General features: G+C 48.2%; 1 protein-coding gene across 3 annotated transcripts in view; it reads left to right on the forward strand.

The window, feature by feature from the left end:
- Positions 1–24,662, forward strand: part of FAM149B1 (family with sequence similarity 149 member B1) — a 641,735-nt gene that overhangs the window by 364,284 nt on the left and 252,789 nt on the right. For all 3 annotated transcript variants that reach the window (XM_086922293.1, XM_086922291.1, XM_086922292.1), the window contains exon 9: positions 3,075–3,187. In XM_086922293.1, the coding sequence (XP_086778419.1) occupies positions 3,075–3,187 (113 nt within the window). The remainder of the gene's footprint in view (positions 1–3,074; positions 3,188–24,662) is intronic.

The following is a 24,662-nucleotide window of genomic DNA, read 5'->3' on the forward strand; positions in this document are numbered from 1 at the left end:
CTGTGTATGTAATCTCCGCTTAGTATGGTTCGATGGATGGCGTATTCATCTGGTCTTGTCACTTGAGTGTCCCGTTCTACAAGTGACATCAAAACCTCCACCAGGAGGGATACTGTCTGGATGTTGACAGTGGTGAGTGGATTAAAATGATCTCCTATCCTTTAGGTAAATCTTTATTGGGGGAAAAGAGTAGGATAGGGATAAGTCTAAAAACAAAGCAGTATTTAGTGGATGAGTCATCAGTCAATGACACCTAGTGGTCGGGTCAACATGTTTCGGCCTGAAATACCCCCTATGGGTCTATGGCCTTCGTCAGGGCCAAATAAATATATATGGAGGCCTTATACTTCAGGGCCAAATAAATATATATGGAGGCCTTATACTTCAGGGCTTCCCGGATAGTGTGTTATTAGTGAGTGGAGGCACTCGCCATGATACCGATGTTTCAGCCTCAATCCTGGATGTCGATGAGAATGACTCTGAGGCTGCTGAGCCTCATGGCCTCCTGCATCCTGCTTGTGGCACATGCCAGATGGCATATGCAGGCACTGCAATGACAGGTTTCCATTGTCAGGGCTGAGTCCTTTCAGGGCTCTAGTTGTTCTGGTGCCAACCAACGCCACCTTCCGATTCACACGGATATTGCTCAATGAAAAATCTTCCGGATCCAGTGTAACACCTGGGAAATTCTATGGTAAGGAATCTGCGGCTAGATCTTGTCTCTACCAGATAAGGCGTTACCGAAGGTAAGAAACTTGTCCTTTCCACCCCCTTTTCCACTTCTGACATACCATCATTGCCGTTTGATATTGTTCTTGTCAGAAGAGCAAGACCTTTCTAGGTGACCCCTCTTTCAAATCTTGCATCATCGTTAAGAGGGCAGTTCCTATAGGTGAAATTATGACCCACAACACCACATTTTTAGCAAGCACATTTGAACCTGTGGGATTACTTCCTTTTAAGTCGTTTGTTTGTCTCAACTTTATTAATAGTGGGTTTAACATTTTACTCTAGATCTTCCAGACATGCCATGCCACTGAGTATTTATTTACCAAAAGCAATAAACTCACTTAGTGAAGGATCATCTTTCACCTATAATTCTTGCCTAACTTTGTCAGGATGGTGTTTAAGCATGAATTGATCCCAAACATGTTCTTCCAGCATAGACCCAAATTCACTAGAAGATGCCAACCTCTTTAATGCTGTAATGTAATCCTCTAGGCTTTCTCCATGTCTTTTAATCTCTTGTGCCAAAATGGTATTGTTCACATTTGTTCCGCTGTGGGAGTCAGCGAACATTAGATTGAAGGGAGACACATGGTGTCCATCAGCACTTTAAACCCGCAGAGCAGAAGAGTTTACCCTCTAGTGCTTACAAGACCGGTAATGACGCTGCTGTGACTCTGGGAATCACATCCACTTCTTCCAAATTGATGTCTGAATCAGGCGTTGTGAGCATGCAGGGACCAGCATCATTGGGTCTTACGAATCGGCGCCGGCTCCAGACTACCACAGATCTTGTGACAATGTAGGGCAGCATCAGTGCAGTTCCAAGTCAAAACTTGCTTGACAATTTAACAGGCCTTGCAGAGCAGTTGGTATGGAGCTGTCGTCTTAAATCAGGTGAGCATAAGACGGAGATAGCCCCTATGGTCCGAGTATAACTAATTAATAAAAAATAAAATAACATTTCAGCAAATAATCCGGTTAGAATCTCACATGTCATGTCAATTCATTTTTCCTGAATGTTTTCAAGAAATGCACTGCTCATCCCACTTGAAACACACAAGTAATCTGAGGTGCAATTTCGGTGTGTTGAGGTACTGTGATAGGTGCTTGCTCTTCACACTGTAAAGTATAGATGAGCGCATCTAACTTCTAGAATAAGATGTATATTTTATTGATTTCAAAGTATTTTATTGATTTATACTGTACATTCACTAAATATCTACAGGATACAAGTAAGTCTTGGTTACAGAGTTATGGTTACATTTCAACTTCTACACTTGTTCTCCTGTGTGCCATATATTGTCTTGCTCAGATGTATATTTTATGAATTGCACCCCAGCCTCAGCCTGCTCCATTCAACTCCAGCTCCAAGCCCAATCTGTTTCCCATTGGAATCTAGGCAGCTTCTTGTGGGACACAGTAGACATACCATTCCATCTGTTAAAGCCACATTAAACTGTAGAAAGTCAATACTGAGTCAATACAGCACTTGTGTAACTACTGAGTCAATACCTCACTTGTGCCATGAACTGTTGTATTGTGGCCCAATGCAGTGTGAGCTCCTCATCTTGCAGGCTTGCAGAACGAGTGTTTCATATGTGACAAGTGGTCCCCACTATAAATGAAAATCCCAAACGACAATGGTAGTTTCTTGACATTTTGCAGTCCCTCGTTACATCCAGTGTTGAAGAGACTACTGGTTCTGCAGGTCATGATGTGCTTCATATTATAGATAATGCTGATTTTTGCCTTCTTGTGCTTCTGAGTCTTCAGAGAGCATTTAGTAGAGTTGTCCTAAAGACTCTTATTAACTTATGCGTGGAGGGGCATAGAACATGCGGCTGAGCTGTAAGCCTGCACTGGCGTGACCAAATCCCTCATGGCCATTGCGGACTCTGTTTCCAATGCATTCTGGGTGGTGTAGTATTGTTTTGCTTTCTCTGACTTAGACTAACACCCTAAACATTCTTTCATGATTGCTAACAACATTGCAGTCTTCTTTGCTTAATTATAAGCTTGCATTGGTTGAATGTGTTTTTAAACCTGTGCCCTACTTTTTGAGCAATTCGTTGCTTCTCAGATCTAGGTCCACACTTTATAAAAACAAACATTACCAGAAATAAAAACCCAATACAATTTTACAAAATATATCTTTCAAGTATCTGTTACTGGAAAAGAGCTTATGAACTAAAACACTGAGTTACTACAGGTGAGTCATTTTCATTCCAGTTTGGCCTTCAATATAAAATATGTAAGAAAACTGAAAATTACTGATGATGTTAGTACAAAGGCAATTTTCAAAAGAAATTGTGGGTATTCATTTTATTCCCATCTACATTTTACAGGGAACTCGTTCTCAGACAGCAAGTACTGGGCCTCAGTGGAATCTGAACAGCATTATGACGATTCAAGGAATTCCCTTGCAGCCCAGAAACCTGTCTCTAATTGACAAAAGCCAGTAAGAGGAAATTCTGTCTTTAGTTAGGTTTGTTCTTTAGACCGCTTTATCAGTCTTGCTAGCTATTTATTTGTCTAAAAAATAAAACGTTTGTACCTATGTACATACACAGTGGGGGTTTGAGTCCGCCCTCTTCATCTGTTTAACGGTTCAATTGTCTTCCGTGTTTTGCTTCTGTCCACGACAGCATAAAGGATGGGCCAACTCCCTTCAGCCATTGGCTCTCATGCACTGAGTGCCTCCATTTTTCCTAATTGCGCATGCATAGTCACTTAAAAATACATAATTTTAGTCTTTTACTATCCTTGTGTGTTTAAACTATGGTTTTAGGTTACAGTATTTCAAGGCCAATAGTATTTTTTCTTTGCATCAATGAGAATCATATTTTCCTGTCAACCTATATTAAAATTAAAAGGAATTCTATAATTTTTCTGCATATACCAACCAGGTAGACAGAGCACTTACTGTTCTATTAGGATTGTATGCAATAGTTCATTTTTAAACCACATTAAATTGGTAGCATGTTTTTATTTTTGTGGCATATGCATGCAATAAGCCAAAAGAATTTACCTCAGCATCAGCTTGGGAAGGTGAACCTTATTGGCTTTGCCAAAGCTTGTTCTTGTAGTGGTGCAGTGGTGGGTTGAGGTTTAGGGTGCAGTACTTATGAAGGTGGTTGATAATACTGTAAATAATATCGCTGTCTTCTTTCCAGGTTTCTCCCAGTTTTCCGTTTGCTCGTGATGACAATTGAGATTTGTATTTTTCATCTTATTGCCTTTTCCTTGTGAACTGTCATTTTATACCCTTATTTGTTCTGAAATCTCATGTTAATTGAGTGTGATGTATGTCTGGTTGTGACAATATCACACAGAATGGTGCCTCTGGTTGCAACTCCCATTACATTGACCTGCCTCTTCTCACGGTTTACAATCAGCAATAATTTTTGAGCTCTTCTTTAGCTTTCTATCCTAAATGTGATGTGAGACATGGATAATTGAGATATACATTTATTATAGTTTATCACTGGTGAAACAATGTACTCCCGTCTCTGAGTCCTATTAACGTACAACCTGTTGGGTTTGAAACCAGACCGATAAGCGAGAAAGGAATGCAGGATACAAAATGGAAACACTTTTCCTATCCTGCATAAGCAAGATGTACTGAAGATTGGAGAATGAAAAGAGATGTTGCTTAAGACAGTGTGGACGAGTAAAGAAAAATCTAAAGCATGAAAGCGAAGCAATGGAATCCGAGATTGAGGAGGACATTAATGAAGACTTTTGCATAGACAGGATGGTAATTAATGATTTCTGCTTTGAGGAGGGCAGAAGAGTGGAACATTTGAAAATGGGAAACCTGATACATAAAATGTTTACACAACTCCTTTACATGGACCCTCCCCAAGGATGGGGGCAGCTGGTCTTGAGAGTGGAGTAAGGATTGTGTGGTACAGAGTGAAGATTTTGCGTTGGTAAGCACAGCAGAACAAAGTCAGAAACATATATTTCAGGTTTTGAAATATGAAGAATTAATGATGAATACCAAGGAATATCAATTTTACCCTGCTGAACACAGGAAGCTAGTGTAACAAGCTTCTATGAGAGTAACAGGATCTCTTTAGGATTGTGTTCTAGGGTAATAACCACCCATTCTCTAGCATTGGATCTTTTGTATATTCACATGCTTGAATCATTCCCCGTCGTCAGGCTGGGAATTCTTGGTACGTTAAAATAGCAGTATACAGTGAATCATATACAGCATATAGTGTAAAATTGCCATACGCCTGAAACAACATTGTATGTTTAGTGACACATCCACTTCATTTGTAAAAACCCAACCTTTAGCCAATGGAAGTGGAAGATTAAGCTCTCCTACTTCTCCTAGAGGCCACCATAGCTCAGATTTCGACCGCACCTCGTGTGTGCGGGTGTTCCCTGTCAGAGCTCTGCTCTAACCTTTCAGCGAACCTTAAATTGTTTCCATTTTGTTCTGCTATGGATTTAAAATAAATCCTATCTTCAACATTACTGTACTGTGAGTTGTTTTTAGGAAAATTGTTACCATTTCTGGACCAGAAAAATCATTTGGTCTATCGATTAACTGTCACCATGGCTGACAGAGAGAATACATCTCTTTTTAAAACCTGCTTCTCGTGTGGCAGCAAGAAAATGTACACAGATGACCCAATATCTCAGTGCATTCAGTGTCTTTATCCTAAGCCTAAGTCTTTCTCAACTATGACTCTTAACCCCTTAAGTGCTGCCTCGGTGCATTGGCCGACGGCAGCACTACCTCCCCAGTGCTGCGCACGACCATTGGACGTCCATTCAGCACTAGTTCCAATGGACAGCGCAGCACTGGGGAGGAATGTTTAATAGCATCTATGAGGTTAACGGCATAGAAAGGAGTGTGGCATTATTTCTTATGAAAGACATGACACTCTAGTATTAGCGCGCGATACAAATTCACTATAACATAACATAAAGAGAATTTTCCTCCTACTAAAGGAGATGCCCCCTCTTCAGGGAAAGAATTCGTGAGAAGTGCTCCTCCAAGCACTTCCATGAAGGCAGCGTAAAAGAGGAGACTTGTACAGTTTTGTAAGCATGATTTATTCGGTACGGCGCTTGCAGCTACGTCCTCACTGACAAACCAGATCAGTATGCTTCTAAGTGCTACAGAGATTCACCTGCAATAAAAAATAAGTCTTCAAAGGAAACCTCGTTGGCGACAAGTCCATCAACGACTTCAACTCCATTGTCGAAGGCAAGCATTCCATCAACTGTGCATTCTGTTGATGAAGGCAAGCATTCCGTCGACAATGAAACAGTCGACGTTGGGTTTTTTGTCGACTGCGGAGACGCCGTCAATGACAACCATACGGTCGATGACAACTATACCGTCAACTATGACAATACCATCAGCTATGAAGTGACCGCCGATGGCATCACTTTTGAGAAACACGCAGTCAATTAAAGAAATGAGAGGAAATGTTTTTTCACCTTTATGGGTGACAGATTTACTTCCAGTGCAATTCAGTCAGATGGAGAAAAAAGTCTGGTGAATATTCTTATTATTCCTCGTTGACAACTTACAACCAACAAAATTGGATGTGAGATATGTCCCTGATTTTGGAGAGGAAGCAATAGACAATGAGGAGTCTTAAGCGAATATGTTTGTCAGCAGGACTACAAGTCTTGGAGTACACAAATTGATATGAGGCAGAAACCACCTAAATGGTATAGAGAACCAAATGTAGTCCAAGTGTCAATGGCCTTCTTATCAGTGTTGCAACAAATGATGGATATTATTTTTCAAACTTATTTTTAATAGCAATTAATTCATGGTTTGCAAATAATTTGGCTCACAGAAAGCTTGAGAAACATTACATTTTGTTGTATACTAAGCGATGCAGAGATTGACCATACATTAAGAAAGAACAAAGACCTCCTCCTTTATAAAGTACACAAAAAGGTGTACAGTTTAAAACCATGCAGAAGCACAAAACATTGATATTAGCCCCATGCATTATCAATCTGTCTATTCTTTTGTGACAAGTTTTTTATTTTATCCCTTCCAACAGGGAAGGTCTTCCAGCTAACTAACCCATCCCCCCCAGGTAATGTAGTGATCAGTGGTGGTGGTGGTGGTTACGTGGTGCATTCTTTGGCCCAATGGTGTAAGAAGTGAGCCCCAGAACAATTTACGGAACTGCTTGTCCCCCTCTAGTCCCTTCGATGGGAGTGCCTCTTCAACTACGCCCTGTTCCCCTTGGATCATATGACCTAGAACTCGAATAGATGAATATCCCTAATTGAGGGTGGGCAGACTGCCAGGGAAATATCCTGCATAAGGTAAGTAACTAATGGTCCACATTTGTATTCAAAGTTCTTCTAATCATCCCTGAAAATATCAGACATTCTCTGAAGGCAAAGGATTTTCCAGAGGCGTGAGTGCCATAGGATTGCTCCCTTTGAAAGGATTGCTGACACTCTATGAGCCATCTCGATCCTTGAGATCTTCCGGCTCAGGACTCCTGGCAATTCCTAAGGTGTCCAGAGCCCGGATGGGTGGAAGATCTTTTAGGTTCCTCGCAGCATCAAGATGGAACAAACTACCTATGGCCCTGCGATTAGAACCTTCAGAACCAATCTTTAGAGCCAAGCTGAAGACTGCTTTATTTACACAGTAGTTCTTTCCGCACTTGTAAGTTCCAGCAGGTATCAGCTCCTTAGCGCGGGGACACGCCGCTGTGCGTCACCAAGCGCTCTATAAAACCCCCTAAATAGAAAATAGAAATAGAGAAATGTCGGGCGCCACTTTCTTTTTCCAGGCTGCCACAATCGCAATTTTAACTGCCCCCATGCATGTCCACATTACAGCTTTCTCTGCGTTGGTTTGATGTTTGACTGACGGATCCCTAATTCCCACGATGACTCCCTCTATGGAGGTTGGTTTGGGGTATTCCAGCATATCTTTAATGTGCGCCAGGATTTCCTCCCAAAAAGTTTTGATTGTGGGACAATCCCACCAAATGTGCTCTAAATCTCCTAGAATGCCACATCCCCTCCAACACATATCTGAGGCGTCCGGGAATATTTTTTTAAGTTTGGTGGGGTACAAGGATTTTAATGTGGATTCCCGCAGGTCAATGGAGTGGTCAAATTTGGCGGTCAGACAAGAGCCATGACCACTCCTTATCGGATATCTCCCTTCATGCCACATCCACCCATAGGATCATGTATCTAGGTTATCTAGGTCTTGGAGAGTATGAGGTGGTGAGCAGGAAGCTGTATAGAAAGGTAATTACCCCATCATAGAGCCCACCCACTGTACAAATTTTTCAAAAATTGTTCTCTCTCTCTCGTTGCTGCGTCTCTAACTTGCGGAGTGAAAGCCCAGTGTTTGAGCTGAAGGTCGTGGAAGTGTTTGCAGGGGTCCAAGCGGAACTCCCTCTGGCAACTCTCAAAGGTAAGGATATCATGATTATGAAAGAGGTCTGTCAGCATGAGACAACCGCTCGCCCTCCATGTATCAAAAGTGCCCTAGTGGAGCGTGGGGAGAAATCCGGATTGAAGTGGATCGTGTATACAGTGAAGGAAATGTGGTCTACCACTCTCCCAGAGAAACTGTGTCCCAGACCTTCAGAGTAGTGCAGGTGGAAGTGCTAATGTAAGTGTTTGCGGGTCTGTCTTTCTTGGGTTTCCATATAAAATCCCATATTGTCCTACCCACTATCGCCCTGTCCATCTGTAACCAGTGTTTATCTGCTTCCCTCTTGGACCATTCCGCCACTATCCTCAGTTGGGCTGCTTTGTAATACAAACCAAAGTCAGGGAGCCTCACTCCTCCCACACCCTTTGCTTGGCTCAAGGTATGGAAGGGAAGACGGGCCCTGCCATTCTGCCAGATAAAGCAGATGATTAGTGAATGAATCTTGGGGAGGAGCTTCCTGTTCAAATCAATTGGTAGTGCCTGGAAAAGACACAGAAATGTATGCAGCGCTGTCATTTTAATTGCATGGATGCGGGAAAACCAGGAGATAAAGAGAGGTTTCCATCGTTTGAGGTCGTGTTGGAGCTGGAGAAGGGGAGGCGGCTAGTTGGCTTTATATAACTCCTCCAAGCAAGGTGTTAATTGTATACCCAAGTATTGGAGTGATCTCCTGGCCCACTGAAATGGAGTGCGCTCCCGGAGGGGATTAGCCTCAGCAGCTGGTATCATGAGATTTAGTATGGAAGATTTAGCTAAGTTGACTTTGAATCTTGCTTCCTCCTCAAAAAGGTTCTGCTCCCTCTGTAGAGCAGGAAGCAAGAGATTTGGGTCGGTGAGGGACAGCAATATATCATCTGCGAACAGTGACATTTTATGTATTTCTCCCCTAAAAGCAATGCCCTTTATCTCTGGTGTCTCCCGGATTCACAGCACCAGCGGCTCTATGCTTTAAGCAAATAACAGGGGCGATAGCGGGCACCCATGCCTTGTCCCTCTAGCAAGGGTAAAAGAAGTCCCATTAACCTGCACTATAGATTGCGGTTGTACATAATTGTCCCTGATCATGTTAATTAATTTTCCCTCGGACCCAAAGTGTTGAAGTGTGCTAAAGAGAAACGACCAATCCACCCTGTCAAAAGCCTTTTTGGCATCCAGGCCCACAAGGATCGCCGGTATCTTGCGTTTAGTTACTTTTTCAATCAGGTGTAGCGTCCTACGGATATTGTCATGGGTCTGCCTGCCCTTTATGAAACTGGATTGATCAGGGTGGTTTAGATCTGGCATCAGGTCCTCTAGCCTCGCCGCCAAGATAGCAGAGTATAATTTAGCATCCAGATTCAGGAGCGCAATGGGTTTTTACGATGCACAGTGATGTGCGTTTTCCCCCGGCTTAGAGATCATTGTTATCACCGCCTCTGCCATTAAAAGGGGTCAGCCCGATGTCCTCTGCCATCTTATTAAAGAGCTGTGTTAGATGTGGAATGATATCTGGTGCAAGTGTTTTATAAAAATGAGCCGTCATGCCATCCGGCCGGGGGCCTTATTAGGCTTAAGTGATTTGATTGCCACTCCCACCTCTTCCTCAGTTATAGGTGCACTGAGGATATCGTTCCAAGCCTGGGAGACCTTCAGAAACGTCAGCGCCTGTAGATACCGACTTTGCCTGTCTACCTCACGTGATTCCCTGTATATAACCCCTTGTAAAACGCCTCAAATATGTTAGCCTTCTCTGCATCCGAGTTCACTATTTTGCCGTCCCCATCTTGTATGCCTCTGATGTATTCATTTTCTTTCTTTTCCCTAAGCTGTCTGGCTAGGTGCTTACCTAGTTTGTTCCTCTGTGTATAGGAGAGCTGGCGTAGACGAAGCAAAGTGTATTCAGCCCTGTTGTTGTAGATCGCTTTAATTTTCCCCGTAAGTGCAGTGAGTTTACGTTGTAACACCATGGAAGGCGTGTTTTTATGTTCCTTTACAACAAGTTCCAGTTCTGTCTCTAAACTCACCCTCTCTTGAGCTCTCTGCTAATTCAATGTGGCATTAAGCTCTAGGCATTTAACTCTCATGAATGCCTTAAATGCATCCCAGTTATTAAAGGGCGAAGTGTCGTGCAGTGAGTTTAAGTAAAAAAATTCTGTGATCACCCCTCCCCCCCTTTAGTTCGGCCCTTAACAATCTGCCCCTATTAAGGGAAACCGAGAAGTACCACCTTGGAATCCGGGGTGTAACATGGCCCTAGTTTAAACAGATCGAGACGGGGCAATGGTCGGAGATCGTGAGTGGGAGCATTTTTGCCTCCTGGAGTGAGCCCAATAGACTTTGCTCTAATAAAAACATAATCGAGCCTCGAATAAGTTTGGTGTATATGGGAAAAAAATGTGTAGTCTCTAGTCGAGGGATAAAGGGTACGCCAGGCATCCCAGAGTCCGAGATTGTGTAGTGTCTGTTTAATTCCCTTAGCATTTCTATGTGGAAGTGTACTATCTGATTCAACCTGCCAAGTGAGATTAAAGTCCCCCATGAGAATCGTCGGGCCTTCCACAAACTTTCCCATTTGGTCTAGAAGCGTTGCCAAAAATGCGGGTTGGCCCACATCGGGTGCACAGGCGCGACAAATGTACATAACCTCCATCTCAGTGTCCCCTTCGCCATGACTATCCAGCCTTCTTAATCGGATTTAATGGCCTCTGGTTGGAATTTAATCAAGCTATGAAAAAGGAGCACCGCCCCTCGCTGTTTGGTGCTAGCTGAAGATCGATAGAAGAGGGGGTATTGTTTATGACGGAGTCTAAACTCTTCAGAGAATTTTAAGTGTGGTTCCTGGAGTGCCACTACATCAAATTGATGGTCTGTCCGTTTAAGTGGCATATTTACTCCCTTCACATTCCATGACGCTATGGTAATCACCATGACACTGTATTGAGTCCCTCCTTCCTCCTAACCGCCTTTTGAATCATCAATTAGGTTCTCATCCCCTAGTTCTCTTGCCAGCAGCCCCCCTAGCCTCCCACCCTTCATAAGAGCCTCTTGGGTCAGCGTCTTTACATAGTTAGCATTCCCTGTAGACCACCACCAGTTCCCTGGAACCCCCCCCCCCACCACAATACTAACAACAATACTAACATAAACTTGAAGTTGAATAGGGGATGGGTCTCCGGCTGTGTAGGTCACGACTTGCTGGAACGTGTTGCCGGGTTACTTGACCATAATCCACATCCACGCCTGTCCCATCCTCAAAAAGTGATCGCCAGCTGGTAGCGCACTCCCTCGTTTACCCAAAATGTTCTTGCGACGTGAAGTGTCTTGCCAACCATTGTTCATCAAGAGTTCGTTACTACGCACACCCCGGCATGACCACCTTTTGGGTGCATTGACCACGTATATCCTGTTTGGTATCTATTCTTGTACCCTTATTCAGTTACGATCTCAGGCGTCCTCCCTTGGCAATTTTGCTCCATTTTGATCCCTTATTGTGGGCTCGGTACACACCCCTCGACATGTTGCGTGCGCTCTCTGTGTCCGAAGGAGGAAGACTTACTATTTTCAGTCCTTCTTGAAGTTCTGTGATATGACGCATCTTGTTGTTGTACTCAGAACTCAGCCCGAATGCGTACTTCCACCTGTATTTGACTTTGTCTGTTCTGAGATCGGGGTGATGGGCCTAAATTGCTGTCTCCGTGCCAGCGTAGGCGGGTGCAAAATCTTGGTATAAGTTACACTGAAACCCTTGAAAGGTGATGTCATCCTTCTTCCTGGCCTCCTGCAATATAGCCTCCTTAACCTTAAAAGAGTGAAGCTTGGCGAGGATATCCCGTGTACAATGGTGTTCTCCGGCCGCCCAGCCTCCCAACGCAGTGCTCTCGTTTGAACTTGATTTTTAGCTGCCGCGGACCCAGAATCTCTGCAAAGAGTCCCTCAAGGAAGGCCTCCAAAGTCCGGTCCCTTCGCCCCGTCCTCCAAGCCCCAAATTCGAATGTTATCCCTGCGGGACCTACTTTCGAAATCTTCCATCTTCAATAGGGCTAGTTGCAGTTGACCCTGGAGTTCCTACATCTTTTCCTGTGTGGCCGTGGCCCGCTTGTCTAGGTCCTGGGCTTGTGCTTCTAACTCCATAACTCTAGTGCCCATCGAGTCTATGTCCTTTTGGAGGGCGGACATACGTTAATTCAGGTCAGTTTTGAGTTGTTCAATGGATGCCTTAATATCCTGACTGATCTCGGAGCGTATTTCCAAGTTGAACACTCTCAATGATGCCAGCAAGTCCTCCTTTGTGAGGGCCATGGTGGCGGAGGGTTCTCCTTTTTCTGAGGGCTGTCTTTTCTCAGAGGGAGTAAACAAATTGGAGACTCTGTTTGACCCCTTCTTCGGTGGCATAGATAAAGGCTGGGTGACCCCTTTTCTTTTGTGATCGTGTGGTCTACTGCGGAGAGCGAAGACGCCTCCCCCACAGTGCCCTGTAAAGCCACTGGCCACTGGCTTTACTGGTATGTCTCCTTTCCTCAATAGGGCGGGCTGCTCATGATGGTTTATTGCACTGTTCTTGGGGCCCCCCTCTGTGCGCTGTCAATGATTGTCTCTCGTGGGAGTGTACTGCACCAAGCTTCCTCTGTACCCCTCTTGATGTGCTGGGGGACCTGCTGTAGTGTGGGCACCTGGATTATAGCCACTCCATTAAAGACACATTTGTCATGAGGCCGGCTGCCATTTTAAAGTCAGGCAAGGGAACTCCTCTGGTGTGCCTCGATCAGCTGCTTGCTGCGTCAGGCCCGGAGCTGTTGCCTCGCCTGCCGCCTCACTCCTGAAACCAGGCCGACCCCTCCCCCCTCACCGTCAGGTACTAGGAGCACCGCCCTTGTGACTATGCGGTTGCTGCCGAGCACCGCTATCCAGCATCCTGATGCGGCTCCTCTGAGTGTTTGGTGTCAGTTGAGAGGGAGTAGGCGATTCGGGGCCTCTCGGTCCTCCCCAGTGGATTTCGAAGCCAGCAGTGCGCAGCTCCAGTCCATCCGGGATCTCCTCCATTTTGCGAGGCTCTGCATTAGACTCTTGCTGCTGCTCCTGGGTCTAGATGTGCAATTACTTTGGCCTGATGGGTCTTATGCTTGATATTTTCGCATCCACTGCACCTCGATCTATATCTGGGGTGGTTTTGGTGATATCTAGTGAGGATTTCAAGCTCGGGACAGCGACGTGGATTCGGAGCCGAGGTGAATCACGTCCACCCGGTCATCTTGCTCGGCCACGCCCCAATCGATATTTTTACTAAATTATCACCGCAACAACCAGTTAATAATCCTAGTATGGGGTTACCTGCTACACCAATCCTCTTACCTCCTCAGTCTGCTCCTTTACCAGTTTTACCTCCTAAGCTGCTATCACCGCTAACCACCCCTCCCCCACCGCCTTTGGGATCAGTGGAGAGGATATGAATGATGCTTATTCTAATGGTTCTACATGTTCTGATATGGATGGAGGACTGCCACCAGACGGTGTTGGAAGAGATGATAATGAGGGAGAATTCACTGTCCCAAGTTGAAATGACAGGCCAATTCCACAGGACTCTACAGATGGGACCTCTAAATATAATTCATTGATTAAAAGAGTTGCCAAGAAAATCAATCTACCAAAGAGCTCTGTAAATCAACCATGCTTTCTCTTTTACTTTAATGAGCAGCCTCAGAAATATGTGAATTTCATACCAACTCTTGATTATGTCTGGTCAGAAAGTTTGAAATTAATGAAGACACTGGCTACTGTTCCAGCTGTGATACCACTTCTGGAAGAGAAATATAAGTCTCAGAATTCAGCTCCAACTTGCCTCACTGATCATACTAGACCGGATTCCGTAATTGCTTCAGCAGCTCAGAGAAGAACCAAGACCCCCAATAACGCCATCATCTAGTCTGACAGCATGGATAGCAAATATATTGACTCTCAGAGGACGAAGAGTTTCCTCTATGGCAGCAACCTCAATTAAGACAGCCAACGCCCTGACAATTCTAGGTCTTTATTTTCGTGGCTCATGAAGATCACTAAATTCCAAAGAAGGATTAAATCAGTATGGAGGTCAGGGACATCCTTATTATCCTCAACAACAGTCTGGATATGATCAAGGATACTCCATCAATAGAAACCAATGACAGTCTTACAAAAGGTCTTTGTGTGAAGTTGGCCTGGTATATGCTGTCCACTAATTAAATTGGGCACCTTGCACCAGTCCAAACGACCCTTATGATGTAGGAGGTCAAAGATAACCTTAAGAAAGCTATCCTAGTGGTAGCTGTGGAGAGCAGCCTTCAGGCTTAATCTTGAAGGAATGTAAATCAGCTGGTTTTTACCAAAATATCACCTCCTATATTGACTAAATGAAAGGAGAACCACACCGTAGCTATATAAAAATATGTATTTATTAATATAACACTTTCTAGTATCCTCTACACAAGGATAGAACAAAAAGCACATAAATATGAGATCAATTGAATAGTTGTAAGTAGCACAATACACAGTTGGCTACAGGGGGAGACCAACCCATATACTAAAATAGTGGTATAACAATCATGTTAAGACAAGGTCTGGAGCACGAAGAATCGCTGGGACCCCAAGAAACCGCCCAAGGTGAGTAGATAGGGACCCCATGGAGGATGGGTGTAGTGCTAACACGACTGTGGGCTCAGTTCAATTCTAAGGGGAAGTAACGGTTACAGTTTTAAAGTTTAAGGACCCTTCTAGGAGGACTTTGAGCAAACACTTTGGAATTTAAGAGTTTGGAGAGCCACCCCACCCATGGATACCATAGTACCAGAGTTACCAGGTGCATAGGTGTGGAGCGGTGTCAGAAACCGCTGCCGTTCTCAATGGAGGGCTGTGAAGAAGTACTGCTCCTGTGAAGGTGAAAAGGGTCCGGAGGAATCCAAGCCTGGATTCTGGAAGGAAAGAACCTGAAAACAGAGAGGATAGAGTCTGGATCACTCCAGAGTGACCAGGGGCTCGGTAGACGATTGCCCACCGATATCGGGTGCTTCAGGTGCGAAGAAGGGAGGCTTGACTCTGCAGCTACGAGGACCAGGAGACTTTGAGGACGACTAAGAGCCGGAGTTGAGCTGTCCCACGAAGGATGTCGAGTTCTGAGGGGTAGGTGTCCGGCTGGAGCACCAACAAGCCTTGGCAAAAGCAACCTACGCAGGAAGGTCAAGCAGGTTACGGTGTGGACCAGCAAGGTCGAGGAGACTCACAAGCAATTGGGAGTCAGAGCACGTCTGAAGCAACCAGGAAACCCCAACAGACATCAAGATGACCCTCTGGAGGACCCACAGGCCTAATGACTAGGAGTCGCGAGGAGACCTTCAGCAAGATTGCAAAGTACCAGCCCACGGAGCACTCGGCGCGAGGAGGATGGAGTTCTTTGGTGGAAATACTGCTCAGAGTCAGGACTACACGGAGTCCAATACGCAAGCTCAGGAATCGCCAACAAGCATATGCAACTGCAAATGAACTCAGTGAGTGCACAGGGGTTCAGGTTATGCAGTCCCCACGAGGGATACTGGCCTCAGACTTGCTGAGAGGGCAGATCAACCTCAGGGACCTTCGAAACCCCACCTCCTGTGTTGCTGAAATATTTGGAGTCTGCAGGAGTTTAGGAGCAGCAGACCGATCTGTTGCGTTAAGGTGCCGGCAGTTGCAGGGGAGTCACTCCTTCTCTCCAAGGGAGATTCTTCAGTTGTCCTCAGTGCACCACAGGTCCTGTATGGAGCCTGTATGAAGCAAGGGCAGAGACAAAGCTTCGGATGGAGAGGGAGACGAAGTCGGGGTCAGGCGAAGTACAGGGTGTCCAGAAGGTTGAAGGTCAGTGGTTTCTTCTTGTAGAATCTTGTCCACTTAAAATCTAAAGTCTTACAGCCAGGTAAGCCCTTTTGTACCCACGGGAGAGAATTGGACAGATTCATGGGATCCTCCTAGTGGATGGTTAGGCCAGAGGGTTGGTTACACCTATGTCCTTTGTCCAGTTTCGCTCCAGAGTAGGAGCCCATGGCTCCCAGAACTAGTTTGAGCGGGACTATGCACAGGGACACCAATTGTGCCCTCAGTGCAGACTTTCAGGCACTCTCAAAGTGCACCTACCCAGCCCCAATACACTAAATCCTGTCTGGGAGGTGGTCTCACCTCCCTGTGACAGGATGCCTACTGTGCTGCCTTCCTCTGCTCGAGCTTGGCTCAGCAGCAGGAGGGCAGAAATGTGTCTCTGGTTGGCAGCAGCCATTTTGTGCTATCCAGGTCGCGAAGGCTGGCACCGGTTAGACCAGTGACCACGAAGCTCACTTCTGAAGGGTGCATTCATACCTCCCACACTGATTACCCTCTCACTAAAAACCCAGCACCTTCCCTTCATGGTTGATAAGGCCTGCTGTAGGGTTGACTTATAAGTTTTAAGTGTAGTGACCTATATATCTAGTGAACCTATAGCTGACGTAAGTGGTGCTTGCACCATCTTACACATGTTGCAGTAGCAGACCTGTAGTTCCATTTTGCATGGCCTCTCATGGGTGGCATAATAGCCCATGGGAGGCCTCTGGGGTACCTATGCCCTGGGTACATGGGTACCATATACTAGAGACTGATAAGAGTACCCCAGTATCCAATCTGGAGTGTACTTAAGTACATGCATGACAATTTAAGGGAGACAGCAGATAGACATGGGTCCTGATTTGCAGGATCCCAGTCATACTAGTCAAAAACAGTGCAACATCAAGCAAAAAGTGGGGGTAACCATAAGAAGCAGATCCTACTTTCCTACAGTCTTCAGGAAGGAAGAGAGGTTCTCCACAACCATGAACCAATGACTATGAGAAGTTGACTCCCAGCTCATACCTCCTCTGTTCCTCAGAAGTTGGGGGAGGGGGTAGAATTTTTGTTTTTGCTCCCTTATGGAGGAACATAACGCCACACAAATGGGTGATACAAATTGTCCAATCATGCCATACGTTGTAGTTCATTCAGAGGCCCCCAGTTTGTCCACCGAGAAAGGAACTTTAAATGGAAATTCTTTTGTCTCTCTTCAAAGGAGCCATAGAGATTGTCCACAGATCGCAAAGGAATCCAGGTTTTTATTCCAGGTCCTTCCTACATCAAAAGAAGACAGGTCAATGGAGATCATATTGGATTCATGAGAACTGAACTGATATCTTAAGAAACAAGCATCTCAGATGTTTATGTGGCAGAATGGTGATATTTTTTGTACCTCCCTGGATCTTCGGGATGCATACTTCCACATTCCTATGAATCAGAAACACAGAAAGTACCTTCGAGTTTCAGTAGCAGGTCAGCACTACCAGTTCAAGGTGCTCCCTTCTGGATTCAGATTAGTGCCAAGAATATTTACCAAATGTCTTGCTCAAGTTGCCGCTTTTCGCAGGATAAAAGGTCACCTGGTTTCGCTATACGTGTACAACTGGTTAGTCAAAGTGCCATCCAGGAAAAGAGCAAAAGATTCCATGAATGTTTGCATAAATCTCTTTTGGAGAGTATGTCTCACTTGGAACAGGGAAAAATCATTGTTGGAACCTCACAGATCCAGTTTCTGGGAGGAATGCTCAACACTCTGTTGGGAAAAGCGCTTGAAACAGACACTAATGTGGTTGAGGATTCCAGCAAACCTAAATTCAGGTCTTTCTTTTGTACCAGTAACGTAGAGGTTGCTACTCACCATGGAAGCATCCATGGACCGATGGGGAGCTCACCTGCAAGAGCTTTCAACCAGAGGCCTCTGTTAAATGTGGAATGAGGCTTCACGTGTGGGAACTCTACTCCATAAAACTAGGTTGACAAGGATTCTCCCCAGATTGGCATGTCGGAAGGTCCTAGTCGGAACAGACAACACAACCTCCGCATTCTACATAGCCAATCAAGGAGGAACATGGACCAAGATCCTTTCAGAAGAAGATCAGCTACGGTGGAACTGGGCAATTTCTCACAGGATAGACATTTCTATGAAACATCTGCCCGGCTGTCAGAACGATCAAGCGACTGCACACTGCTGGCGAATGTCAGATTGTCCCAATTGAGAGCTACAACCGAAGCAGGTGGATTACATTTTCAATCAGTGGGGTCACCCCATTATTGATCTGTTTGACACCTTGAATAACAGGAAATGATGTTGCTTTGCAAGCAGGTTTGGCATCCAGGGACGATGGTCAATGCTCTTTCGATCAGTAGGTCCAGGATAGTAGCCTATGCCTTTCCTTCTTGTCCCCTGATTCCAGGGTGCTGAAAAAGGTGAAGATAAACAATTGCACACTGATTCTGGCTTAGGCTCGAGCTCCAGTGACCAGTAAGACCTACAGCACTAAATAAAATATTTTCTGTGTCTGGTGCACTAATAATGGTCATCATCCACTTAAAAAAGCCTCCTTACATCCTTCCTTATTTGTTAAGTTTGGCCAGGAGCAGTCGTAAATATTCTTCAGACAGGGTCCAATTAGCTGCAATCTCGAGATTTAGAAAGACTGATACAGCGATGTCTACTCTGTTTTCCCAAATTATCATTAAACAGTTTATGAAAGAGCTCTTTAAAGCACTTAAAATCCGGCAGTTTTAAAGTCTTTGCCCCGCATTTGGGCGATGCTCAGCCGAGTCAGGTGCTGAGACCCACTGAACCGGGCGGTGGAATTTTTCAGCGGCCATCTTTGGTGGGAGGCATCACCTTTTGCAGTCTAGTCGCCAGCATATAAGGAGACGGACATGCCTCCGCGCAGCGGACGCGATCAGCGAAAGCGCCGGAGTTGCGCCTGAGTCCAGCCCGTCTGCACCCGTCAGCGCTGAGGAAGCGCCAGGGGCCAGGGAAGCTGGCGCCATGTATACCCTTGTCCCAGTAAGTCCCCTTTACTCCCTACATGCACTACAAGCACTTAAACCCCTGTGGCAGCCCTGTCATCATATGCTCTCACCCGAGAAGTTACTTGATGCTTTCGAGTGCCGATGTACTGAGAAAGGAAGTCGCTCTACCACGCCTGACCCCTCACATAAGTTGCCCATGGCTAAGAAGCAAGAATTCTCTTCATTGAGTAAGGCAACTGGGTTTCTTATCAACACACGTTCCCTAGTTAAAAACAACATTGCGTTCAGGGATTTTATCTCGGATAGAAAACCCTCATGGGCTTTCATCACTGAAACCTGGGCTTCTGACTTTACAGGGCCTGAGCTTGTAAATGCCATCCCCGAGGGCTATGCCCTGTCAAGAATGGATAGAGTGGGTTGCAGGGGTGGGGTCTGGGCATATTGTATAAAAGCTCAATTAGATGCCGGACTGAGCCCCTCCCCTCCCATCTAGATTCTTTCCAGGCAATGTACTTTGTTCTTAACCCCTCCCCTACTGTGTCCTTCTCTGGCAATTTGATCTATAGGCCCCCGGGCCCTAGGTCTGCTTTCAGCCATGATTTACTGAAAATTTTGGAACCGTATATTGATAGACCTAATATGACCATTCTAGGAGATTTCAATTTCCATTTGGAAAATTCGAATTCTGGCGATACCGCTCTCTTGTTAGACTCCTTGGCTTCCTGTGGATTGTTACAAGGAGTAGGAAGACCCACCCATTCAGCTGGACATACCTTAGACGGGGTATTCTCCAACGATCCTAGGCTAGAAATAGGTTCCCCCCTTTCCCTGTCGTGGTCAGACCACATGGCCGTCCCACTTGAATTTACACCTCAACACCTTTCTGTGCCTATATTGGACCCCAGTAAGTGGGAACTGAAAAGGAATTTCAGGGGTGTGAACAATCAATCAATCAATCAAAGCATTTGTATAGCGCGCTACTCACCCGGAGGGTCTCAAGGCGCTTGGGGGAGGGGGGTCTGCTACTGTTCGAACAGCCAGGTCTTGAGTTGCTTCCTGAAGGAGAGGTGGTCTTGGGTCAGGCGGAGGTGGATGGGGAGGGAGTTCCACGTCTTGGCAGCCAGGTAGGAGAAGGATCTTCCTCCCGTTGTGGCTCTTCGGATGCGGGGAACGGCGGCGAGGGCGTGGTTGGTCGAACGTAGCTGGCGGGTGGGAGTGTAGAAGGTCAGGCGGTTGTTGAGGTATCTGGGTCCTTGGTTGTGGAGAGCTTTGTGTGCGTGGGTGAGGAGTCTGAACGTGATTCTCTTGCTGACTGGGAGCCATTGCAGGTCTCTCAGGTGTCCGGCGATGTGGCTGTGTCGGGGGATGTCCAGGATGAGTCGTGCTGCGGCGTTCTGGATGTGCTGGAGTCTTTTCTGAAGTTTGGCTGTGGTTCCGGCGTAGAGGGAGTTGCCGTAGTCCAGTCGGCTGGTGACGAGGGCCTGGGTGACCGTCTTCCTAGTTTCGGTGGGGATCCACCGGAAGATCTTGCGCAGCATGCGTAGGATGTTGAAGCATGGCGAGGAGACGGCGTTGACCTGTCTGTTCATCGAGAGGGAGGAGTCCAGGATGAAGCCCAGGTTGCGTGCGTGGTCCGTTGGTTTGGGTGCGCTGCCTAGGGCAGGGGGCCACCAGGAGTCGTCCCAGGCAGAGGGTGATGACCCCAGGATGAGGACTTCCGTCTTGTCTGAGTTCAGTTTCAGGGAGCTGCTCCTCATCCACTCGGCTACGTCCTTCATCCCTTCATGTAGGTTGGTTCTGGCGGTTGTGGGGTCGTTGGTGAGGGAGAGGATCAGCTGGGTGTCGTCGGCGTAGGAGATGATGTTGAGGTTGTGTTGGCGTGCGATGGCTGCGAGGGGGCTCATGTAGACGTTGAAGAGGGTGGGGCTGAGTGATGATCCTTGTGGTACGCCGCAGATGACTTTGGTGGCCTCGGATCTGAAGGCGTGAGGCGGACTCTCTGTGTTCTTCCGGCGAGGAAGGAGATGATCCACTCCAGTGCCTTCTCCTGGATTCCGACGTTGTTCAAACGCTGCACTAGGGTGCGGTGGCAGACCGTGTCGAACGCTGCGGAGAGGTCCAGGAGGATGAGGGCCGCTGTTTCCCCGTTGTCGAGCAGGGCTCGGATGTCGTCGGTGGCTGCGATGAGGGCAGTCTCGGTGCTGTGGTTGGCCCGGAAGCCGGACTGCGAGTGGTCGAGGGATCCATTCGTCTCTAGGAAGGCGGCAAGCTGTCTGTTGACGGTCTTCTCAATGACTTTGGCAGGAAATGGAAGGAGCGAGAGGGGCGGTAGTTTTTGAGGTCGGTGGGGTCCGCTGATGGTTTCTTCAGTAGGGCGCTGAGTTCGGCGTGCTTCCAGCTCTCTGGGAAGGTGGCTGTGTCGAAGGAGGTGTTGATGATGTCCCGGAGGTGGGGTGCGATGGCGGAGTCGGCCTTGTTGAAGACGTGGTGTGGGCAGGGGTCGGTTGGTGATCCGGAGTGGATGGAGTTCATCGTACGGATTGTGTCTTCGGTGTTGACCGGGGTCCAGGCTCGGATGGTGGTGGTGGGGGGCGTTGGTACGGTTGTAGGGTGCGTCGGCTGTGTGCTGAAACTGTTGTGTATGTCTGCGATCTTGCTGTGGAAGAACGAGGCGAGCGAGTTGCAGAGGTCTTGCGAGGGAGTGATGTTGTTGTTTCCGGCCCTGGGGTTCGAGAGCTCTTTGACGATGTTGAAGAGTTCCTTGCTGTTGTGGGCGTTGTTGTTCAGTCGTTCCTTGAATGCGGTTTTCTTGGTGGTGTGGATCAGCTGGTGGTGTTTCCGGGTGGCGTGCTTGAGGGTGGTCATGTTGTCTTTAGTCGGGTCTCTGCGTCAGGCTTTCTCGAGGGCCCGGCAGTTCTTCTTGGAGCTCTTGAGTTCGTCGGTGAACCAGGATGCTTTCTTGTTGCCGGGTCTGAGGGGGGGGGGTCTTCAGTGGGGCGAGGTCGTCTGCGCAGTTGGTGATCCATCTTGTGACGTTGTTGGCGGCTTGGTTGGGGTTCGTTGAACTGGCGGGAGGGTTCTGGCTCAGGGACGTGGTGAGTTGGTCGGTGGTGATCTTGTTCCAGCTTCTGCGAGGAACCTGTTGCGGGTGGTGGTGAGTGGTGTTCCTACTGAAGCTGAAGTGGACGCAGCTGTGGTCCGTCCAATGGAGTCCGGTGGAGTGGCTAAAGGAGATGTGCTTGCTGGAGGAGAAGACGGGGTCAAGCGTGTGGCCGACGTAGTGGGTGGGGGTGTTCACCAGTTGCTTGAGTCCGAGGTTGTTGAGGTTGTCCAGCAGGGTGGTGGTGTTGGTGTTGTTGTTGTTCTCCAGGTGGAAGTTGAAGTCCCCTAGGAGGATGTAATCGGCGGAGGGGAGGGCGTGCGGGCTGATGAAGTCTGCGATATCTTCGCTGAATTGTGCGTGTGGTCCCGGTGGTCTGTAGATGTGGGTGCCTCTGAGGGTCGTCTTGGGGTCGGTGTGTATCTGGAAGTGGAGGTGTTCGGCGGCGGTGAGGGTGTCACCGGAGTTGGTCGTGATGCGGATGGTGCTCTTGGGTACAATGGCGATGCCTCCTCCGGTCTGGTTGACGCGGTCCCTCCTGGTGATCTTGTACCCGTCCGGGATGGCGATGGCGATGTCGGGGGCTGAGGAGGCATTCATCCAGGTTTCCGTGAGGAAGGCGACGTCTGGTGAAGTTGTGTCGAGGAGGTTCCAGAGTTCCACGGCGTGTCTGTGGACGGAGCGGGTGTTGAGAAGGATGCACTTCAAGTGGTGCTTTCTGGTGCTCGGCTTGGCGGGTGCGGTGCAGGTTCGGAGGCAGGTGAAGCGGCAGGCTTTGCAGGTGAAGGGTCTGTGAGTGCGTTTCAGGGTGGCTCGGTAGCAGGCAGGGTTCCCGCCGGCATTGAGTGCGTTGAGGGTGGCGGCGTCGTAGGTCCGTCGGGTGGTCTTGCATCGGCGGGGGCCAGGGGTCCTCGCGCTGGGCGCAGGCCAGGCGCAGACGGGCTTGTCTTTGGCGCGCCTTCGGTGCACAATCGGCGCACCCGCTGCGCGAGCGCGGGGGCGTCCTAAGTAAGGAGCCAGGAGGGAGGGTCAGCTGGGTGGTGGGAGCGGGGCAGCGAATGGGCAGGAGGGGGGCGGGACCGCAGGGAGGCAGCGGCGGGAAAGTGGTAAGGCGGGCCGCTCAGCGGCGGCTGGGTCGTCCGGCGGCAGAAGGAGAAAAAACGAGGCAGAACGAGGCATAGAGCAGCGGTGCGTGGGGGCGACCTTGCCCGGTGTACAGGCTCAGCGGTCGCTCCCTGCACCTCAACACGGTCCCCTTAAGTAAGGGGCCGGGAGGGAGGGTCAGCTGGGTGGCGGGAGCGGGCGGCGAATGGGCAGGAGGGGGGCGGGGCCGCAGGGAGGCAGCGGCGGGAAAGTGGTAAGGGGGGCGGCTCAGCGGCGGCTGGGTCGTCCAGCGGCAGAAGGAGAAAAAACGAGGCAGAACGAGGCAGAGAGCAGCGGTGCGTGGGGGCGACCTCGCCCGGTGTACAGGCTCAGCGGTCGCTCCCTGCACCTCAACACGGTCCCCTTAAGTAAGGAGCCGGGAGGGAGGGTCAGCTGGGTGGCGGGAGCGGGGCGGCAAATGGGCAGGATGGGGACGGGGCCGCAGGGAGGCAGCGGCGGGAAAGTGGTAAGGCGGGCGGCTCAGTGGCGGCTGGGTCGTCCGGCGGCAGAAGGAGAAAAAACAAGGCAGAATGAGGCAGAGAGCAGCGGTGCGTGAGGGCGACCTCGCCCGGTTTACAGGCTCAGCGGTCGCTCCCTGCACCTCAACACAGTCCCCTTAAGTAAGGAGCCGGGAGGGAGGGTCAGCTGGGTGGCAGGAGCGAGGCGGCGAATGGGCAGGAGGGGGGCGGGCCGCAGGGAGGCAGCGCCGGGAAAGTGGTAAGGCGGGCAGCTCAGCGGCGGCTGGGTCATCCGGCGGCAGAAGGAGAAAGAACGAGGCAGAGAGCAGCGGTGCGTGGGGGCGACCTCGCCCGGTGTACAGGCTCAGCGGTTGCACCATTGATGTCCAGTCTTAGGCCTCCCCAATGAGGGACACCGACACGGCTGCCCGTGACCTTTTTAATACTATTGCGAGCGCCGTGGATACTCTGGCCCCGGTCAAGCAGCATTACTATGCCAGGAAACGACCCTCGGCTCCCTGGTACTCAGATTCCCTCAGACTGCTAAGGCAGGGTTGCAGGAAGCAAGAGAGACTCTGGAGGTCTCGCCTTGACCCGAAGGAAAAATAAAAACACAAAAGTCTGCTTAAAGGATACAAAATTGCGGTTATGGAGGGAAAGAAAGCATACTTTGCTAAATTGACTGCCTCTCTTAGCTCCCCTAGGGAACTGTTTAAAATCGTAGATTCCCTGTCCCTCTTCCAGTCACCCGATCCCATAGTGGCAACCCAGGAACTGTGTGATCAGATCTCCTCGTTCTTTTACACTAAGATAATGGATATTCACACAGCTCTAGAAGCCCTCAACCTAGATTTAGAGGCTTCACCCCCTCCGGTGGTACCCCCATTGGAACGCCAGGCTAATGGACCTTGTAGTAATTTCTCTAACTTTCCCCCTCTCACACTTGAAC

This window comes from Lissotriton vulgaris, chromosome 5, assembly GCF_964263255.1.
Source record: "Lissotriton vulgaris chromosome 5, aLisVul1.2, whole genome shotgun sequence".
NCBI classification, from domain to species: Eukaryota; Metazoa; Chordata; class Amphibia; order Caudata; family Salamandridae; genus Lissotriton; species Lissotriton vulgaris.